This window comes from Lytechinus pictus, chromosome 6, assembly GCF_037042905.1.
Source record: "Lytechinus pictus isolate F3 Inbred chromosome 6, Lp3.0, whole genome shotgun sequence".
Taxonomy (NCBI): domain Eukaryota; kingdom Metazoa; phylum Echinodermata; class Echinoidea; order Temnopleuroida; family Toxopneustidae; genus Lytechinus; species Lytechinus pictus.
This window is the reverse complement of record NC_087250.1, coordinates 19830725-19853409: the sequence shown is the minus strand read 5'-3', so window position 1 is coordinate 19853409 and position 22685 is coordinate 19830725. Positions and strand designations below refer to the sequence as shown.

General features: G+C 36.6%; 1 protein-coding gene across 2 annotated transcripts; it reads left to right on the top strand.

The window, feature by feature from the left end:
- Nucleotides 1-5995: 5995 nt before the first annotated feature.
- On the top strand, nt 5996-21281 carry LOC129263702 (autophagy-related protein 101-like). 2 transcript variants are annotated; one of them, XM_064101156.1, is made up of 8 exons: nt 5996-6167; nt 10380-10468; nt 11119-11196; nt 12452-12535; nt 13373-13471; nt 15915-16029; nt 18680-18846; nt 20562-21281. In XM_064101156.1, the coding sequence occupies exons 2-8, from the start codon at nt 10439-10441 to the stop codon at nt 20643-20645; spliced, it is 657 nt and encodes a 218-aa protein (XP_063957226.1). In that variant the 5' UTR covers nt 5996-6167; nt 10380-10438; the 3' UTR covers nt 20646-21281. The 2 variants fall into 2 exon arrangements, with proteins under 2 accessions (XP_063957226.1, XP_063957227.1); XM_064101157.1 differs by having other exon boundaries at nt 6023-6190.
- Nucleotides 21282-22685: the final 1404 nt, after the last annotated feature.

Sequence of the window (22685 nt, the reverse complement as noted above, 5' to 3'; positions counted from 1 at the left end):
CCGCTGTGCAGCGCCAAATCGACGAGGCTCTATCCCTTTAATCGTTGAACGCCAAACAGGGTAGCAGCAACTCCCATCTTTTAACGTCTTTTGGTATGACGCGGCCGGGGTTTGAACCCCCGACCTCCCGGTTGTGAGATGGACACTCTACCAACTGAGCCAAAACACCGGTATATGAAGGGGTTTGAAGGGGTTCAAAGAGGTCTGAAGTCTGCAAAATGATAGTGGTGATCATCTGCGCATATACTGAGTGGCATATCATTGCACTATGTACCTGATATATGAGCATAAAATAAAGTGGAATGAAAGACATAAGCGTAGGCATGGGTGTCGATCCCGGGGGGCGGGGGATTTATCCCCCAGTATTTCAAGGGGGGGGGGGGTGATGGCCTGTGTAATCATCCCGCAAATAATTTAAGATCGAAGATCCTATTCTGATATGATGAATCATTATTATGACAAGTATGATCATGATAATAATGATAGTATATTATTATTGTTGTTATAATTATTATTATTATTATCATTTTAATAATTATTATTACTATTATCATTATAGTATTATCATCATCATCATCACTATAATGATGATAATGATTATCGTGATGATGGTAGTGATGGTTATCATAATTATTTTGATGTTCGGACTCATTCAATTTATGGTTATCAATCACGGGGGGGGGGGATATATCCCCCATTTTAAGTAGGAGTGGCGTGTGTAATCACCCCCTCCCCAATAAGTTGCGGTCGAACATCATAATGTTTATGATGAATCATATAACAATATAATCGCAAAAAATATAATGATTGTCGTATACACGCATTTTTTTCTCTGAATACTTTAATATTATGTTATTGAATATGAACCATTCCTTTTATATATTGTTAAATAGATAGATGGAGAAATAACAAAAAAATCCACGATGGAAGAGAATAACATTTTTATTATTTTATACATGACATTATCTTTTAGAAATTTATTTAATTATACCCTTTTGACTGTCATTTCATTTTTGTGATCTGTTATCCCGGTTTATGATGTAAAATAAGTGGAGAACATTTAAAAGAATTGAGAATTGAACATTAAAAGATTGTATAAAAGGTTAATAACTCCGAAAACCGATAAAATTCCTCCAAATTGCTCAATTTCATGTCAATTAAAATTGATCTAGTACGTCTATACGTATAGTAATTACGTAGAAATAGAGCTTGTACTTTCAAATGTCGTCTTAAAGACTACCCCCAATAGGGGTCATGTCCGGCTGGGGCCATGGAAGAAAAAGGGGTAATTTTTTTATATACTCTATATCTGTTTTTTATATGTCAAAATCTATAACAAAATTAGATTTCTGTATCAAAGGGGCCAACAAGCATAAAAAAATTGATTTTGCGTCTAAATTTCAGACTCATATTATATGCTACTTACCCCCCCCCCCCCCCCCCCCCGAGAACAAAAGTTGGGTCAGTTATCCCATGGCCGTACGTAGCGTGGGGGCAGTTCCCATATTTTTTTTATATAATCTTTTTACCACTATTTTTTTCAAAAACTGAAAGTGTGCAAGAAATCCTTCTTCACCATCCCCACTTTAGAAAATGCAAAATCACCCCAATGGCAAGCTCGGTTGCTTTGCTTTCGAGATTCTTTGAAAACTTGTACGCATTAGCTATAGGAGTTACCCCTATATAGCTCCCCCGGGAAAATATTCTGCATACGCCCGGTCATCATATCGCCCCCCCCCCCCCACTTGAGCACTGATCGACACCTATATCCATTTACTCACAACTTAAACTTTTAAAGGTCAAGTCCACCCCCAACCATTAGTTGATTTGAATAAATAGAGAAAAATCAAACTATAGCAAAACGCTGAAAATTTCATCAAAATCGGATGTAAAATAAGAAAGTTACGATATTTTTAAATTTTGCTGGCTTATGATTGTTCACAAAATAGTGATATGCACAAAAAACTCAGCAACAAGCAAATGAGACATGCAGTTGATGATATGTCCCGCTCACTCACTATTTCTTTTTTTTTTAATTGTTTGAATAATACAATAATTCATTTTCACAGATTTAACAATATAGAACCAATTACTGAATGAACCAAATATTAAACAATACTAATTCCTAATGCTCAGAGAGGAATCATTGTTTCACTTGACAATGAGGAGAAACAAATTATTAGAAATTTTCAAATTTTCCATGTAACAAAATACAAAAGAAATAGTGAGTGGATGATAATCAGTCTCCTCCATGGGTGTCGATCAGGGGGGGGGGATGGGGGGGATATATCCCCCCCCCCAATATTTCAAGTGGGGGGGGGGTGGCCTGTATTATCATCCCCCCAATAATTTAGGGTAGAAAATTTATAATAATGATGATGAAAAAACGAAAAGTTTGATCATGATGATTATAGTGATGATTATAGTATGCCATCAATCAGTTTGTTTCCCTCGCAATTTGTGTATATTGTTTAAAATAAAAACATTCTTTTCCAGGACTTTTAAACAGATGGGTGGAGGTTCAAGATGAAAAAGAATGAAATGTTTATGTAGATGATATTTTTTGACACATGACATAAAAGGACCCCGACGAAAAACAACTTTTGTTGATAGGGTGTTCCATCCCACCAGTAATATGATCATATTTTTACAATTTTTCAATAAGTGAAATCAATTAATGGTTTCAGAAAGAATAATCATTCATTTATCTCTAAAGCGTATCTTCGGATATAAACATCGGCTGTTTTTTTTCCATGTTATTCTTGTTATTGTTATGGACTTGAATAACTAAACTTGATTGATTTGTTCGTATTTTGGCAAAAAGAAATCTCTTTTGAGTTTGGAAAGGGATGACAGTTTTGCATTCTATATGAGCACACTCATGCGGTACGTAAATTTCATTTTAACACATATATTAGCTGATATTACACACTGATGGTTCAAGAAAATGTTGGAGAAATATCATAACATGATAGTTGAGTTTTGATTGTTTTTATGTTTGTTTTTGTTTCATGCACTTATAAAGCATTTAAAACATGTTAAAATCGTCTAAGGAATGACGGTAAGCCCGATGGCGCACGAGAAGCCACACAGTTTGTAATTTGTGCTAGTCTTAATTTGTCCGAATCTGCATTTTAGCATCATGCATTAAGAAGAAAAAAGATATTGCCAGTCGGGTTAGATTTAAGAGAGAAGTTGTATACATCATGTTCAATAAACAGATCACTTTGTACATGGTCCAGACAATTTTTGTCATTTTTTCTGTAGTATGAGTTTAGAATAGGCTTACTTGTAACACAAATTGAATTTTCAAAAAAAATATATAAATACAGTACACTGCAACAATGAAAGAATTTCCGAGAACACAGTGGCGTAACTACGGGGGGGGGGGGGCATGGGGGCACGTGCCCCCCCCCCAATCGGCTGGCAAAAAAAAAGCGGGGAAGAGGAGAAAGGAAGAGAAACGTATATAGTGGGAATTAAGAAATTATTGTTCATTATAATGTTAAATTATAATAATGTTATGTTATAATACATAAGAAACATTTTTTCATAACTTTATTTTGCTCAGGCCTAGATGTCTTCATTGTTCCCGGTACTCGCATTGTCTGTTTAACGTTTTTAAGTCAATATACACCAAATATATTTCCTTGCACTTCGACTTATTATTGTTTTATGTAGTGACATATGGTTCTTTTTCATGACTACTTAAAGTGATTGCCCCATTTTAAGGTGTTAATATAAAACATTTCCCGTCCGTGCTTACGTTCGCACTAGTAGATTGGTGAGATATGTCTGCTCTTCATGAATTCCTAAAAATCAGTCCTTAAAATGTCCCTTTTTCTGATCTGAATATAAAAAATTTTCAGCTCGCGCTTCGCGCTCGCATCATTTGTTTAATTAGTGAAATACGTATCGTATGGTCTTAGTGAATTCTTACAAACAGGCCTTAGAATGCCTCTCTTCAGGTCTGAATATCCTAAATTTTCAGCTCGCGCTTCGCGCCCGCAATATTTGATGAGTGAGATGCGTATTATCATGATTACAATGACTACAAAAAGTGCTTCATGTGTTTAGATGTAGCAAAATCAGCAAACGCTTTGCACTCGCATTAGATGACTATGGTGAGATATGTATACTCTTAATGGATTCCTAAAATATAGTCCTTAACATGTCCTTATTTGGGGTCAATATTTACAAAAAATTTCAGCTCGCGCTTCGCGCTCGCATTGTTTGTTTAGCGAGACAGGTATGTATCATGATTACAAAAATTTGCTTATAATGTCCTTTTTTGGTCTGCATATCAAAAATTTTCAGCTCGCGCTTCGCGCTCGCATTATTTGAGCATATCCGTTTAATGGCACTGTCCTTAAAATGTCCCTATTAGGTCAGTATACCTGGCAACTGAGCGCGCTTCGCGCGCTCACTAAGTGACTCAAAAATTTTGCTGGTGCCCCCCCCCCCAATGCCGTGACTCACGGTACGCCACTGCAAGAACACCATGCATATCAACCACTCCCAAATGTCCTAACTTGTGATTTTAGTGGGGGTAATGTTGAAAGATCCCCATCCACAAGAACATTTGTGTCAATCATCCCCCCAACCAAGAATACCGATCGACACCCATGGTCTCCTCATTTTGTATAGGCCGGCAGGATGTGCAACTGTTTTGTGAAATCAAGCGAAACTTATTTTACATCCCAAAAGGAAAAACCAGTTCCACTGGACAAGTAGAATTTTAACTGGTAACTCTGGAAATTGGAACATCGGTTTACTGGTCTAACTGGTCATACTGATTGGTCCAGTTAAAAATTAAACTTGTCTTGAATTAGTGGAAATTTATACTGGTCTTGTTCCTGGTCTCACTGGTCGTCATACTGGTATCCAATATTCGAGCTGGTCTTTACCGGTATTTTCTACTGGTCCTCGAACTGGTCGAACTGGTCCTCGTACTGGTCTTACTGGATCAATTTATTACATGCATTTGGTTTGTTATATATGGTCAGTGAAATGTGATGGAAAAGATGGTTAGTAAATTAATCTTTTTTTTTTTTTTTTATCTTAAATGTGATATATGAAATTACACATTTTCATTGTGAATTAGTTCACACACTTATTTGGAAAGTTTTTAAACAACAATGAGTGCCATTATATTGCAAGGATATTCCATTCTAAATCCTGATTTTTCTTTAAAAAAAGGAAATATGCAACTATGAGGTAAACCACGTGATCAGCCTCATCAGAATTACTGGTATTACTGGTCTTGACCAGTTCAATTTCTAACATTGAATTACTTTAGACCAGTTGACTATATCAGAGGAATATATCTTGCTTTGATGTTAATCATAATTAAAGGAAATAATTATTTTAATGATAATGTTAATACTTGATAATTATGATAATATTAATAATAATTACAATATCAATAACAATGATAACAGTAATAAGAATGATAACACCAATGATCATAATAATCATAATAATAATAATTATTATAATTATAAGAAGAATGATGATAACAATGATTACGATAATAACTTTCTCTAAATTGCAAGATTCATTTTCCATAATTCGTCAAATGATCTGACTTGAAATAAAGTCATTATTTATTGGACCAGTAACACCAGTTTGATGAAAAACAATTCAACTGGTATTACTACTTTGCTTCAACTGGAATGCAATTGTTGGAACTGGTCTCCAGTTGATTTTTACTGGTCCAGTTAAAAATCAACTGGCCCATGCAGTAAAAATATACTGGAAACCAGTAAAAAAAATTACTGGTCTTACTGGTTTTTCCTTCTGGGATCCGATTTTGATTTAAATTTCGTGTTGTGCTCGTTGGATTTTTCAATTTTTTTTCAAATCAAGTTTTTGTTTGGGTGTACATGTCCTTTTTTTTTTTTTTTTTTTTGGGGGGGGGGGTGATGGTGATGATGACAATGATGATGATGATCTGTGGAACCGGGCTGTGGAAGGCGTTTTTTCTTTTAATTTTGCTCTGTCGACGATACAGTTTTCAATTGAGACATCCGGCCGAGTCACTTATTTCGTCAACAAAAGAATTTCATTACGTCTGTCTTGATCTTGAAATTCCAAGAATCTACACTGATTTTTGTTTTCACTTGTGAATCTGCTATACATACGGAATTCCTGCTGAGTATAATGCCGTACGTATAATTGACGTTGGAGAGTGAGTGATAACAGATTTAAGTTAACGAGGAGCTGCAACGGCAAGAACGACAACGTGGTGGCGTGGCCGAGCTGCCCGGAGAATTTACAGGACCCAGCGCAAGCCTTCCGCGAAGTTGGCCGAACCTCCTCCAACTCGGAGTCCAAGCTCCGGCAGCCAAGCTAGTCCAAAACGGCTACTCACTGTGGCAGCAGCCCGATGTTTACGCCGCGCCTATTCCTATTCTTCCCCGCGTGCATCGCGTAACACATCACATTTATTTTCTTATGTATTCTATTGTTTTCTAAATTTCTTATGACTATGTATTTCGTTGTTTTTTCAATGGAAATTGTCGGGGACTTTATTTTGACCATAAACAAGATAAAATTAATTGATTTTAAGCAGTAAAAGGAAAAATAATGATAGGCCTAGACACATTTTATGAATTGTGGCTAAATTAAAAAACTATTCCCATTGAATTTGTACACAAATTCACGGTTTTGAGTGATTTTGGGTCTGCATGCACTTTCAACAGTAGAGGCGCACGGCCAATATGGGAGACTCTCTCCAATAGGGGAGACAATCTCCCACATTGGAGACTTGCTTTGCAAAAGGACAAAAGAAACAACACCAACAAAAGCATGATTTTTTTCCACCCAAAATTTTGTCTCACTGAGGTCAGAAGCCCATTTGTTTTGTGTGTGATTAACAACAAAAATCCTTATCAAAACAAAAGTAGACGGTGAATATTTAAAGTAGACGGTGAAAAGGGTTAATTTTTCATGAGGAATCTGCTTATCACATTTGTATTTGCCGCCAAGGTAATCCTTTTGCAGCAAATGTAAACAAAGGAAATTGGACTCCAAAACTGGAGACTGTCTCTGAAATTGGATACCCAAATTCTTTACAAAAGTCTCTGATATTGGAGATAATCTCCCACATTGGAGACAGTCTCCAATATTGGCCGTGCGCCTCTACTGTTCAATCAAAATGTTGCGTGATTTCGGAACTGTGTACCCGGGGGTCACAATTTTGGTCTCAAAAGTTGCGCGAGACTTGAAAGTAATATGTCGGTGAGCGATGCGGTAACAAATTTTCAAACGGCGGATTTATCGCAAAAATGTCGAGGGGGGGGGGCTGAATCACCCCCCCAGTCTTCCTAGGGTTAAGTCGGGACATTTAGGGAGAAGTAATCCCACGATGCATAAATTCTAAGCAATTAATACAAGCAGGATGAGCTGAAATATTTGATATACTTAACTGAAAAGGACAAAAAAATTGACTACTTGTAGGAATTTGTGAAAATGATACGTAATCTCATCGGCGTAATGTGAGCAGGGGGGGGGGCTGATTCTTTTCATATATCCTCATTTAAAAAGGGACATTTTAGTGATTGTTAGTAAAATTTATGAAGAATTTTTTTTATATCCCTTATCAAAGCTCTGGCTCTGCCCAACTCGCAGAAATTGACTTGCAAAGAACAGTAGAGGTGCGCGTGCTGGTCAGAAAATTTGGATCATCCCAGTTTGCAGGGACTGTCTCAGTTTTCAAAGATTTCTCAACACAAGAAATCTAGGAAATAAGTTCATTCACCTTTCAAATGCAGACACCAATCAAGTGCGCTAGTCATTGTAAACATATCGGGTTACTTAACAAGATTATTTAATATTGAAAGACGGCAAGTTAATAGTCGTGAAAAATAGACGGTGAACTAGGGGGAATTGAGGTCACTAAATCTATGTTTAGCACCAAAAATGCTATTTTTAGCACCAAATGCTATTTTTAGCACCAAAAATAGACTTGCAATTGATTGCAAGTTTCTTGTAACACCCCATTATGGGGTGTTGCAATACGGGGTGTTACAAGAAACTTGCAATCAATTGCAAGTTTATTTTTGGTCCCTAAATCAATTATATGTCTTGTAGTTAATTGCAAATTAGTGATTGATTGCTAATCTGCCCCTTGAAACAAGAAGTTCAATCTGATTTGCTACAGCTAACATTGATTCATCAGTTGTAAAATTGCAATAGAATTTTAGCAATTGATCGCGAATATTTGCGATCAATTTGCAGGGGTAAGTGAGAAAAAAAATGTCCATATAAACAAGGACAATCCCAATTTATCAAGATATGATTTTTCTTAGTTTATGATGATATCCTTGTTTTCTGGGACAATCCCAATTTTTGGACCGGCACCTCTACTGAAGAATCTTGCATTTGATCGCAAGTCAAATTTATGTCCCTATAAACAAGGACAATCCCAATTTATCAAGATATGATTTTTGTCTCACCTGCATAGCAGAGTGAGACTATAGGCGCCGCTTTTCCGACGGCGGCGGCGACGGCGACGGCGGCGGCGGCGTCAACACCAAATCTTAACCTGAGGTTAAGTTTTTGAAATGACAGCATAACTTAGAAAGTATATGGACCTAGTTCATGAAACTTGGCCATAAGGTTAATCAAGTATTACTGAACATCCTGCCCGAGTTTCATGTCACATGACCAAGGTCAAAGGTCATTTAGGGTCAATGAACTTAGACCATGTTGGGGGAATCAACATCAAAATCTTAACCTAAGGTTAAGTTTTTGAAATGTCATCATAACTTAGAAAATATATGGACCTAGTTCATGAAACTTATACATAAGGTTAATCAAGTATCACTGAACATCCTGCATGAGTTTCACATCACATGACCAAGGTCAAAGGTCATTTAGGGTCAATGAACTTTGGCCGAATTAGGGGTATCTGTTGAATTACAGCCATAAATTTGAAAGTGTGTTGGTCTAGTTCATAAAACTTGGACATAATAGTAATCAAGTATCACTGAACATCCTGTGCGAGTTTCAGGTCACATGATCAAGGTCAAAGGTCATGTAAGGTCAAAGAACTTTGGCCACGTTGGGGGTATTTGTTGAATTGCCATCATATCTCTATAAGTGTATTGGTCTAGTTCATAAAACGTGGAAATAAGAGTAACCAAGTATCACTGAACATCTTGTGCGAGTTATAGTAGTTTTCAAAATCAGCACTGCTGCTATATTGAATCGCGTGATGCAGGTGAGACGGCCAGAGGCATTCCACTTGTTCTTAGTTGATGATGATATCCTTGTTTTCTGGGACAATCCCAATTTTTGGACCGGCCCCTCTACTGAAGAATCTTGCATTTGATCGCAAGTCAAATTTATGTCCCTATAAACAAGGACAATCCCAATTTATCAAGATATGATTTTTCTTAGTTTATGATGATATCCTTGTTTTCTGGGACAATCCCAATTTTTGGACCGGCACCTCTACTGAAGAATCTTGCATTTGATCGCAAGTCAAATTTAGGTCCCAAAATTGCAATTGACTGATGATGGTCTGCTTCTTGCACCGACTAGTATACATTGTACAACGCCTACTAAGCTTGTTGTACGCGAGCAAATGGGAGGCTGAATGTCAAACATTCGTACCGTTGCACACAAGACGTACCATAAAAAATGTACCGTTGTACGGCTTTAGGAGGTGACGTCACAATACGATTTAATTCATTGCGCTCAGTAAAAATGAAGGTGCAATACGCGTATAAGCCTGCTGGCTAAATGCGCAATGCTGCCCAAGGTCATGTGCGCTTGTGGGATTTTGCTTTTCGCTTACAGTATTTTTGCTCCCTTTTCAAAGATTACTACAGGGATAAACTCTTGTTTTTTTTCATATTTTTGCTAAATTCCGAGGCGTTGTACAACACAAATAGCGAATATTCTTATTCGTGCAAGAGTGCGTGATTTCGCATTCGGTGGAAGAAAGAAACGCTCTATTCAACTCGGCTAACGCCTCGTTGAATAGAGCATCTTTCTTTCACCTCATGCAAAATCTCGCACTCATGCCTATTCGCTATTAGTATAATGATTTGATTTAGGTATATAGTTAAAAATAATCCATCACTTGAAATTTGCATCTCAAATTTGTAATTGATTTTAAATATTTTCTTGCAACACCCAATAGTGGTGCGATGAAACAGGATTCTCATGTTTGGTCAAATTTTCAAAATATGATTTTTTTTTCATAATTTATGCCTATCATAAATCTAGTGACTGACCATATTTAATAATATGATATTCTTATCATTCAAAGAATAAGATTTAAACTGCCATTGCAATACTAGTAGACACTCATTTAAGGAACAAGGTTATGATATAAACAATATGTTTATTCATTGGTTTTTTTTCAGGTCATTATAGATCAGTAATTCCATCAGCTTAAGAAGGAACTATACAGATCCAATCAACCATGAATGCTCGATCACAAACATTTGAATTGGTAAAGTATTAACATTCTTTTGTAGAAAGATACAGTAGTTAATTCACATTGAATATACAAAATTGGCAAAGGCATTGTAAATGTATTTAAAAAATTAGAGGTCATGAGTCCTACATGTACATGTACTGTAAAGCAGATAAACCATGTTCTGTAGAAAGATGTAATTCACAGCAAATATAAAAAAGGGGCTCTAGATATTGGAATGTATTACAAGAAGTTTCATGTAATGTCATTTTTTACAAGTGAGCATTCTTTATCTGTTGAAGCACGAGACGCAGCACAATGTTTTCACATTGCGATGATGTGGGCTTAACTAGGCCTATATAAAAATGCTTGATTTTTGTAGGCCCCTCATGTATCAATGTAATTATAATAAAAATTCAAATGTAAAAAGAAAGAAAAAAACGAAACAAACAAACTCACTTTTTGAAATGATTGCTATTTGCCAATGTGTTGTTACTTTTATAATTTATTCTGACTCGGATTGTTGCATCCAAGTCTATTTTTGTTCAGAGTATGCTCATGAATAGAAAATAATGTTCATTGCCAATTTGAGGATCAAAGCAGATTAACCATTGCCCTATGAAAGCTTTGTACTTTAACAATTTCCTCTGACTGACATGTGTATATTGGTATCATCTTTCTTACAGACTGTCGAAGGGAGGCAGATTGAAGAGGTTGTTCTCAGTCTCTTTCACACACTTCTCTTTCATCGAACAACTGGAAAGGTAAATTGGGTAATAATATTTTTTTTCCTTCAATCATTACTCGGGAGAAGGAGTAGTAGGAATAGTAGTTAGAAATTTGTCCGGTTGCATTGAATCTTGAAATAACTACATGTTTGAGACAGGAGCGTAATAGCAAAGGTTTTTTTAATTAAGTATTTTCTTAGGGTGGTAAATTTGTTTAAAGCTAAATGAACGTAGTTGCAGTAAAACACTGATTTCGTGAGAAAGTCTGTAAAACCAAGGTAAAGTATTGATATATCATCGTGGATCTAGATCTGGTACAGTTACATAAACTGAACTTTGTGAAATTATAATATCTAGCTAAAAAACTACCACACTGAAGATCGCCAACACAGATAGGCACACGTGGGACAGTGTATTATTATTGCTGGAATAAAGACCCGACGGAAGTGACCGAATCCGCGCTTATTTTGCTTCTTTCTCAGCAATTACACAATTTCTTCCAGAATCCTTTGGCACATATTTTTTATTCATACAAACAGACACTTTGGTGATCATTATATTAAATTCTGTAAAAAGTCATTTTGAGATCGTTCCCACAACTGGAATTTATCTTTAAGTAGCTAGAATTGTTGGGTGCAGTGCTAGTAGCATGTGTAAAATTAGGTGCATGTATGTGCCAGGGTGTTTTAATGAGTTGGGAACGTGGATCCAAAATTGGACATTATTTGTTTCATTCTTAACTCTTCATTTGCTTTGTTTGCATCGATACACACCTGTAGATGTGTTTCATCTGCATTTTTGCACATCCAAGTATTTCCGTATTGAGGCCCCTTTGTCCCATAGTTTTTGTAGTTTTGATTTCTCTTTCGAAACCACTTAGTTGAAGAGATATTGTACCTTCTTTACAAGTAAACAAAAATGAATACATCCTCCAGGAGACCCAGGAAGTTTCTTATTTAAAAAAAAGGAGAGGAGGAAATCAATCAACCCTCACAAACAATACCACGGTCAGGTTCATTCATTGTTAAGAGTTAAATGACTCATGGCACCCATGTGAAAGTGGTGCTTTTATGAGAGATACTTGGACAGCCAAGAGTTATTTTTTTTCCTTATTCACTATCTTATGTTGTTGCAGTCAGTGGCATAGGGACGCTCTGAACTTTGGGGTCTGGCCATTGTAAACACAAAAGCCCACCCTACCAAGTCTTTGTTTGGCCAGAACAATCTGGTACCACTGCCTGCAGTGATGATCTTTTGTTGTTGTTATGTTGTGCCTTTTATTTACATTCAGTTTCAGTACAAGCAGGAAGGGACGTACTCTATTGGCACGATAGGAATGGTGGAACTAGACTGTGACTATACTGACTTCAGCTATGTAAGTCTTTCTCTTTCTCATTGTCTTTTTTTATCTCTTCTCTTTATGTTTGCGTTCTTGTCCTTGCTTTTCTGGTTTCTGGTTGTGTTTTACTATTAAAAATATGTATTGCATTGGCATATAAAATGTAAGTGTAAATAAAGCAGTTATTTCTATAAAGGGTAATCTGAATAATGTATTTAAGGTCAAGGTGTTTAAGAATGATATAAAAAAAATCAAGAAATCTTGTTTAATGAAAGGGTATAAAATCAAGGATTTATTAGAAGAAAATCTTAAAGGAAATGCAGGCAGACTTTGTTCTCAATTAATGTTGGGAAAGATTATCAGAAATCTGAAATACCCAGCAACATATGCTTCCATCTTCTAGCTAGTTTCTTGAAAATGCTGAGCTTGGAAAAGAAAGTTATTTCTGTTTTGCTCCTTCTGCCCTTATGGAGCACAGTTGCATCTAAACACAACTAAAAAAATCAAATGCAAGTCCCTTTTATGTGCCTTTTATTTGTCGAAAATCAATAACGGCGCAAAAGCATTTATATCAAAGATTAGGATAAAATGGTGAGACGACATCATGGGAAAAAAATTACTTGGGGGCTCGAGGCGATTTCGCTCAATAAATGCTAGAGTCTTGGAAAAAGATTCCCCCAAATTCCCCCATTCACTGCAATGTTGCAGATTAAGGCACTTGGTTGTGAAAGTAGACCCAAAAATGGAGAAAAAAAATCCCTGAATGACATGTAGCATTCATACGGTGGAATATATGGCGAAATTGTTGTTGAGTGACAGCCCCTACATTGATAATTTAATGATTTAAATCTCAAAACAAATTGCTTCATTCAGATCCGATGCGACTCCGCAGAGTTGGATGCTTTCTTGAAGAAAGAGGTCTCTGGTTTCAGGGACATCTTAAAATCAAATGATGGGCTTCACAGTGGACAGGTAAGTAATTTTTTCAGGAAAGAACAAGGTTTAACCCTAAATAGACTGGGCTATTTCGATGCCTAAGAAGACTGGGGGGGGGGGGGGGCTGATTCAGCCCCCCCCCCCTATGATCTCGGCCGTCGACTGCGCGATCGCAACGAACATTGGCACGTGCATTACCCATGGCATAATCTCCAAGACTGTAGGATCAAATTTTCCGAAAAATCTCATAATTCATTAATTATGCTAATTTATGCGTAAAATCCAAGATTTGCTCTAATTAACTAAATAAGGCCTCTAAACTGCTATTTTTTTATTCACAGACTCTTTGAACGATTCTGATCAAATGTATTTTAAAAAAAATTCAATATCACAATTCTTTTCTTATGTATTTTATTGTTTTTCAAATTTCTTATGTATTTCTTTGTTTTTCGACTTTTTGTTTTTTATTGTTTTTTCAATGGAAATTGTCCGCTACTTTATTTTGACCATAAACAAGATGAAATTAATTGAGTTTGATTAGTAAAATTGAAAATAATGATACATTTATGAATTTTGGCTAAAAACACAATTTGCATTGGATTTGTACACAAATTCACGTTTTTTAGCAATTTCAGGTCGACATGCACTTACAAAATGTTGCGTAATTTCGGAACCACGTACCCGGGCGTCGCAAATTTGGTCTCAAAAGTTGCGCAAGACTTGAAAGAAAAAAGTCATGGAACGGCGCGGCGCCAGCTTTTCGCGTTACAGATTTATCGCGAAAAATGTTGAGGGGGGGGCTGAATCAGCCCCCCCCCCAGTCTTTTTAGGGTTAAGTTGAATGAAAGTGTTTCAGCAAACAGTGATTTCATGAGAAAGGCTGTGTAGTCAAGATTGTCATTTTTATTATTGTGCATCTAAATCTGGTACAGCTACATAAACTGAATTTTGTAAAATCATGAAATTAAAGCTGAAAACGATTGCACTGTAGATCACCATTACAGGTAAACACATGTGGGACCATGTATTATTATTGCTTTGAAAAAGACCTCAGGCTGACATTTTGTGTGCATCCCATGCTTCTCTTGTAAATATCTCAGCAATTACACAATTTCTTCTAGAAACTTTTGGCACATATATTTTATTTATTATTTATTTTATTTTTTATGCAAACAGACACTTCAGTGGTCATTTTATTGACTTTTGTACACACTCATTTTGAAATTGCCTCCACAACTGGCATTTTGACAAATCACAACAAGCGAGGTATATTGCTACAAATAATATATGCGTGGCTAACTGTTTTGGGTAAATCACTACAATCAAAGGTTTTTTTTTTAACCAAGAATTGTTTAATTATTTTGTATTAGTAGATTTGTGTCATCATCATTTACATCGGTTTGTATTTTCCCACATTGGCTAGTGACTCTTGTGCCATGACGAAAACCTCCATTTGAGAACACTATACCCCGTTTCCCTCAATCAATTCTCTTCTCCAAGTACGACAAACCATAACTGCCCGAAGCAAGCAATTTAAGTATCAAAACACCTGTTTCTTGACTTGGTCCGAAGATAACACAACAGCCCGAGCGCGGTCCCTGCAAAGCATGCCGTCATTTTAACTCACTTACTTTCCTTATTTCGAGGTCGATTTTCTTCGTTCAAAATTGAAAATGGACTAACATTGGATTTCTGAATACAATATGCCTTTGAAAACGTGATTAAATATCGAATACAATAATTTCATTCCGAAGGTCCTACTACAGGCAGAGAAGTCTTACGTAATAGCACAGCTGTTGTTTATCATTTCGTCCTTGGCTCAACGCTCATAATCTGGCCTGTGGAGGTAAAATTGAGACAGCAGGGATTACCTGGCCTAGCGGGGTTGATCAGGCGGGTGTTTCATAAAGCTGTTCGTAAATAAAGAGCGACTGGTGATCCTGTCTTGCGGTAAATGGTACACACCATTGGCGATGATTTAGCGCGCGAGAAAGGATCACCAGTCGTTCTTAAAGTCGCCTTAACTTACGAACAGCTTTATGAAACGGCCCCCTGGGCTTGGAAATGATTTTGGGATTTACAAACGCAAAATGGGGTATAGAACCGCAGTTTGCAATCTGAACTGCGGTCTTTCTCCAAACGGGGGTTTGACGTAATGCCATGATGAGACTCCCTCTTTGTAGTCTTTTATTCAATAATCTTCTTTGTCTTGAGTATGCTTCTCATTCCGACCAATGCTTTCCTTTTTTACCATATCTTACTGTATAAATGTTTTGTCTTAAATTCATTCATACATTTTACAGATGTTACAATATAGAATGTACAAAGGTTACAAAACGGGTACCACCTCAAAAAGCTTACGCTTGTCGAGCAAGATGCTCCCTTACAGAGAATAGCAGCAACAAAAGAAATCAACATAACATTATTTGCCTGTTATTTCTTGTCAATTTAAGATACTTTTTCTTTCAATTTTTTCCAGATTTCCTTGGAGTTTTACGAGAAGAAGAAGAATCGTTGGCCGTTTCCAGATGAGAGCATACCGTGGGAAGTATGGACGCTAATCATCAACGTTGTTACACTCACTAATGAGCACGGTGAGTGAAGTACTAACATCCAACCAGTTGTGTAGGTAGCGCAATTATGGAGAACAGAATTTGACTGTTATAGTTGTAGTATTCTGGATTTTTGGGGGAAGTTGTCAGGACACTCCAGAACACAAAAGACACGATACGACGAGAGTTGTAGGCTGTGAGCGGAATTTAATTTCCCACTTGAGCACAACAGTTGTTCAGAAAATAACAAAAAGGAAAAAAAAACCTCTGCAAGCAGAAAAGAGAGAAACAATAAAGAACATGAGTATAATGTTCAAAATATCATTACAGCATGAAATAAAGCATTTACATGTCAAGACGGAGTATATATTCTTAATATTACGAGTACACTTTTCGATCACTGAGCAGGTTACTGCAATATGTGTAATTTTTACTGATTTGCAATCAATTAAATAGTTAAAGTCTGCGCTCGATAATAACCGAAAAGTAACAATGTTTATAACAAGTTATTAACTCAGCTATCGACAATTAAATAGTCACAAGTATCATAGATTATTATGGTTCTAAAGCTTAAATTGATCTCCTTTGCAATCATTTTCTTCCAATGTAAAATATATGAATTCACAATTTATATAGCAACCATTGGAAACATTTTTCCGAATATATCACTCTTTTATATATCTCGCACGAATTCAAACTTCCGTAATCGATCACAAAACAACGTTAATTTTTGTAAAAATACTGCACGTATCAATATTTTAAGTACGGCCATCTTGACTCACCCGACTAGGGCAGATACAGGCTAAAGACCATACCAAGGACCAAAACAATCGTTTTCTAATGTCAGATTCCGGTACCCAACACTGCAATCTAAAATGAATAATAACATACATTTGCATGAGTAGCTACTCAACTATATCATTATACCTCTTAGATTTCTTATAAATCTTACAGGAAAATTACAATCGGTTAACTGTAAATGTCCTAAAAATCATATTGACCAAAAATAGAATTATTAATTCTAACACCTTGATCCAAAGAAGGAAATGATCAATAATGCCTTCAATGCTCGAAGGAAAAATGCAATTCACCAATCATTTTTATCCAAATATTATAAGGTATCACTTTGAACACACAGTCATTACATTTGAAGGAAAATTTATAACTTTTCGTACCTTCGTAGAAAACCCAGAAATCTTTCATCGCAATCCAGCTAGTTCCATCAACAAATGAACATAGTACCATTCGAACTCCTAAATAAATAAACGATACAACAATCCTTAATATATGTGATTGTATAATATAAATTGATCACGTATCGTTCTAAAATCTAAAATATATAACCGAACTGGCGAAAGTATTAATCGATTAAAGTTAAATCGATAATTAATCGAAACCATCAGTACGAAACGATTTGACCTTACCTGACCTTGAGGCTACTATTTACCAAATCTCCCGGTTTACGAATTATTCACATTGATAAATTCTACTTATCGTCTATTTATATACACCAGGTAAATAATTCATCGAGCGTTAAAGAAAAACATCTACATAAACATATTCCTCCAATTTGGCAATTCCAAGACAAAAAGGAAAGAGTGCTACCATCTTGAGTCGGTAGGTACCCGATACATATATACACACACATTGATTGTTACGTAACATGCCACGTAGTAGGTATCCTTGACCTAACAGAAAAATATGATTCAATGCTCTAATAATAGTTAATGATTTAGAGATATATATTCCAAGACATAGATATTCTTCTCTTATAAAATAGCACATATCAATCAACATACCTCGACAGGATTGTGATATAAATTATCTGGATCCTACAGGACTCTCTGACTGATTGCTCTCCTCACTGAGTACCTTGACCAATGACCTCAAAACAATCGATCTCTACTGACCAAGCGGGTTTTCTTCCCGCGTATCATAATCACTTTCACAAGATCCTTCCTCTTTACTAAATTATAACACCATTTCGTAATATAATTTCATTAAAAAAAGAAGTACACTTTATCCCAAGCAAATTTACATAATTACATATAATTTTCATTTCTAATAACAGTCCATATTCAATATAATAACTTTACCAAAATGGAACTATTTGTTCTGGGATGTACATTTCAATGTTGTGATAAGACAAACATATTACACCCTCTTCGTCTAACTCTTGTAAGTAAATCTTAAAGGAAAAATCCGACTTTTTCCAAATACTATATAGTTATCAGCAAAGGTGTTGATCAATCATATGCCATTTTCAGATGTAGAACCGCATCTCTTCAAGGCTTCCTATTGCCCTGTAGGCTGTAGCATGATTGAGAGGGAGGGAAGAGCCATGGTGCAGTGGTTCTGACTCGCCTCATAATCAGAGGGTCATGTTTTCTAATCCCACCATGGCCTAGCGTCCTTTGGCAAGTTATTAATCCGCAATTTTCCACTCTCTATTCAGGTGCTAAATGAGTTCCTAGTAGAATGTTGAAGTCATTGTAGTTCATCCAGTTTTGTGTGCGCCTCACTTGCGACAGGCTGGAATACTCCCATGAGAGTGGATGATGATGTAAGTGGTGCGCGATAATGACTGACTGCATCCGATGACCATAATAATCTGTTAGTGCTCAGATTCGTACAATGTATGTCTTAAGCGCATTATTTATAACCAGATAATATATTATCATTACGATCACAGAGAGGCAAGCCTACCGTGAGAAGCTTGGCGAGTTACTTGGTGAGAAGGTGATATGCGTAGTAGAAGCTATGAACAGACATGATTATTTACCGAAGGCTCCAAATCAACCACTGCTAGATACAGTCTTCAATACGTCCTTTTCTGATGTACAACCATATCTCTTCAAGGTATGTATATATGTACTGATCAGATATCCTCTCTGTGCACTATTATAATATAATGTACATCATTGAGGGCATTGGTAAGAACTAATGCACAAGATGCTTTAGGAACAGCTCAGTTTACCTGAGGCACAGCTGAAGGCATTTGACCTGTTTCAGAGGTAACATATTTGAGTAATATTGCAGAGCAAACACGATGTGTATTATATTTTGTTTGTAAGATATTGATATGGATCCTTGTTATTTGATAATTTGATAAACCATCGTCATCACAAAACCGAGACCGGTCAATATAACTAATCATTGCTACTATCAGAGTGGTGGTTGTGCTAGTAGTAGTAGGAGTAGTAGTGGTAGTAGAAGTAGTAGTAATAGAAGCAGTAGTAGTAATAGTAGTAGTCTGTGATAGTTGTAGAAGTAAATATTGGTAGTGGTTTTAGTATTAGTGTGAGCAGTAGTGGTGGTGGTAGTAGTAGTAGTATTAGTAGTAGTAGTAGTAGTAATAGTAGTCTGTGATAGTTGTAGTAGTATTGGTAGTGGTTTTAGTATTAGTATGAGCAGTAGTGGTGGTGGTGGTAGTAGTAGTAGTAGTAGTATAGGGACAGTGATTTTCCGCGATCGCGGAAAACGGACGGAATTCACGGAAAGGGCCTTTTGAAATGGAAAGTGGCATTTCAAACGGAAAATCACGGAAAACGTATTTTCCCTCAAAATACACAGAATAGCAACAGAAATTACTCCAAAATCACAACAAAATGAGAATATTAAATGGCCCAAAAAACCCAGAAAACACGATCTCACTTCGCTACTATCATGACAATTCACACATCGTGACTGCACTTGACATCAGCACACTCGATTGTACCCCGCACCGTACCCGTACCCGGCCGGCCGGGTTGGGCTTCACATGCACACATATCGTTCAACTCCTTACACGGTCGTGTGTTGCTGCCCTCTACGTTTGAAGATGTAACAGCACGATATCGTGGTCTTAAAATCCAAGATGGCGGATTGGCAATAGCCGTTGACTGATGATAACGATGTCCAAAAACCCCCAAAATTATCGATGAAATATCATTTCACCGTGAAATAATGCTAATAATATGAAAGGTGAGGATGTATGCATGCAAAATGGGTGTGTAGAAATATTTTATGCACCCGCATAGATCCGATTAGAACGGATTTTATTGTGTTGTTGGTACAGTAGCAGATACAAATTTTGACCAGTGCGATTTGCGTGTTGTGATTTTGCTATTAAATGTGTAAACGGAATTTTCACTTTTCCGTGTGTACAAAGTCTATGGGGAAACGGAATTTCCGTTTTCTGACATGCTGAAACGGAATTTGAGATTTTCTGAAACGGAAAAGGCAATTTTTTGAAACGGAAAATCACTGTCCCTAGTAATAGTAGTAGTAGTAGTAGTAGTAGTCTGTGATAGTTGTAGTAGTATTGGTAGTGGTTTTAGTATTAGTAGTGGTAACCAAAAAGGTACCAGTTGGGTGTTTCATAAAGCTGTTCATAAGTTAAGAGCGACTTAAAGGACTGGTGATCCTTTCTTATGATGAATGGTATACACCAAAATGTTCATTGGCGAAGGTTCAACTCGTAAGAAAGGGTCACCAGTGGTTCTTAAAGTCGCTCTTAACTTAGGAACAGCTCTATGAAAAAGCCTCCAGGTGTTGTAGTCTTTAATTATTCTTTTCTCTTCATGACTCTTCAGATCAGCTACCAGAACTCTGGACCGACCAATGCTTCAGTTGGAACAGCGGTGAGAAAACTAGTCAGAGACACACTCGCTTTATGAACAATCTTCCACTGTTACCAGAACTGCCAGGGAATAGAAGTGGCATTTCCCTAGATTTGTGGATTTTAGACAAAAGCATGGAGCTTCATGTGCTTGATGAACTAGATGTACCTATCTTGTTTCCTACTGGAACTTCATGGTCAAAGCCAGCGGGAATTACAATATCTGTAGACGTCAGTTGATATGGACCACACACCATGTTGCCCGTGGACCTCTGGACTTCACTTTCAGCGCTTGTTCCTCAGGCAAGGCATTGATCTCCACGTGCCACTCTTCATGCAGGAGGTAAAAATCTGTGTAATTTGATTTGCACAGGGATGCTGGGTAGGTATTATAACTGTACAAGTCAGCTCCTAGAGATCTATTCTTTGGGGGTTGGAGTTCAAGGATGTTCATGGCCTGAAACCATTGCTGACTGGTACACGATGTCCACTCTACAAGATTGGAAGGAGTTCCGCGACGAACCGCATCAAAGGTCAGATTCGTGTCTTTTCTCAAGTAATCATTCAAGCAGCTTTCCATTTGCAATTCCGTTATTTTTTGTCCATGATGAAAAGACAATATAATGGGAAATGCAGGAAAACCACTATGGCACAACACCTTTTTGAAAGCATGCAGATAATTGAAGAAAATAAAGCAAAGGAAGCAACCTAATGAAAGTACAGTGTACTCTGAGGCCCGTATTCTGCAGTCGGGTTCAACTTGGACCATTGTCTTACTCTGCTAAAATTATGGGAAGCCAAACATTTCAAAATTTTGTTTACAGTGTATGCTTCTCATGTTAACTGTGCTCTTCACTAATTATTCAATGTTGAAGACAACTGTTATACTTATCCTTCCCAGGCAGTTAATAATGTTTTGGGAGTCAAATGAGCTGATGCATTGAACCTCTAATGTTAGAGATTTATGAAACAACTGGCTCTCCATAGTTAGACCACAACTTGAAACCAGAGTTTTAATTAAACCGAACTTAAGAATACGGGCCGAAGGATCATGCAAGAGTTTATATAGTTGGGACTTGTACATTGTAATGGTAGCCCCACTAGGAGCTTGAGTATCAAGGGTCAATAATATGAATTATACTAGAAAATCATTTCATATTTCAATCTTGCAAAAATGAATTTTGAATTATTTTTGATGATTGATTGTTTGCTCGACCAGCGGCAAATCTGCAGAGTAAGATGTAAGGTCCTGTTTAATAAAGACTTGTCATAATAACAAATGCACAGTTTCTATCAGCCAATCAGATTGAAGGATATCAGTAGCTTTTAACTGTTATTGCAAATTTGTTATTATTAGGGAGACCGATGAAAAACTTTTTAAAAATATGATCCCGTGCATTTTTTGAGCTGCACTTTATATGGTAGTTAGAAAATAGTATTCTAGTGTTTTTCTTGTTAGTTTCATGCCAATACCTATCAGGGTTTTCGATTCCCAAGCAAAAAACTAAAAATGACGTCATCCAGAGCTGTTGAATATACATGATTCCGACGATCTTTTTGATCACGTGCTTACGATCCTCATGAATATTAATAAATCGAATACAGTCGTTTTATTGAGAATATCTAGAGAAATACCCTCTCTGCCTTGTAAAGTGGGGAAAATCAATCGAATGGAAAACATAAAAGGCTGGATATCAGTCTAAATTATTTATGAATGGACTTTTCTCAACATGGATGGAAAGAACATGTGAGAGAGATCAAATGGCACATGTGGCATGGCATGCAGCATTCTGTCTCGACCTCCAAGGCCATCGAGAGACACAGGGAATTCCCCTGATTGACACATTAAAGCTTGATCGATGGGCTTCAACATTTAAAGGATCTAATTGAAGAAATAAAATTCAGAGAGGATGAGAGAGCGTGAGAGAGATGGGGGATGGAGAGAAAAATAAATTGCTGATAATGCACAAGAAAACTTTTAAACTAAAAAGCTATTTTATGTTAATTTGTTCTTTTACTTAGCTCTAAATTAGATATTATTGTTGAGGCCCGTTTTTATTACTTTTTATACTTGCCTTTATCAAAGATTTTCCCACTG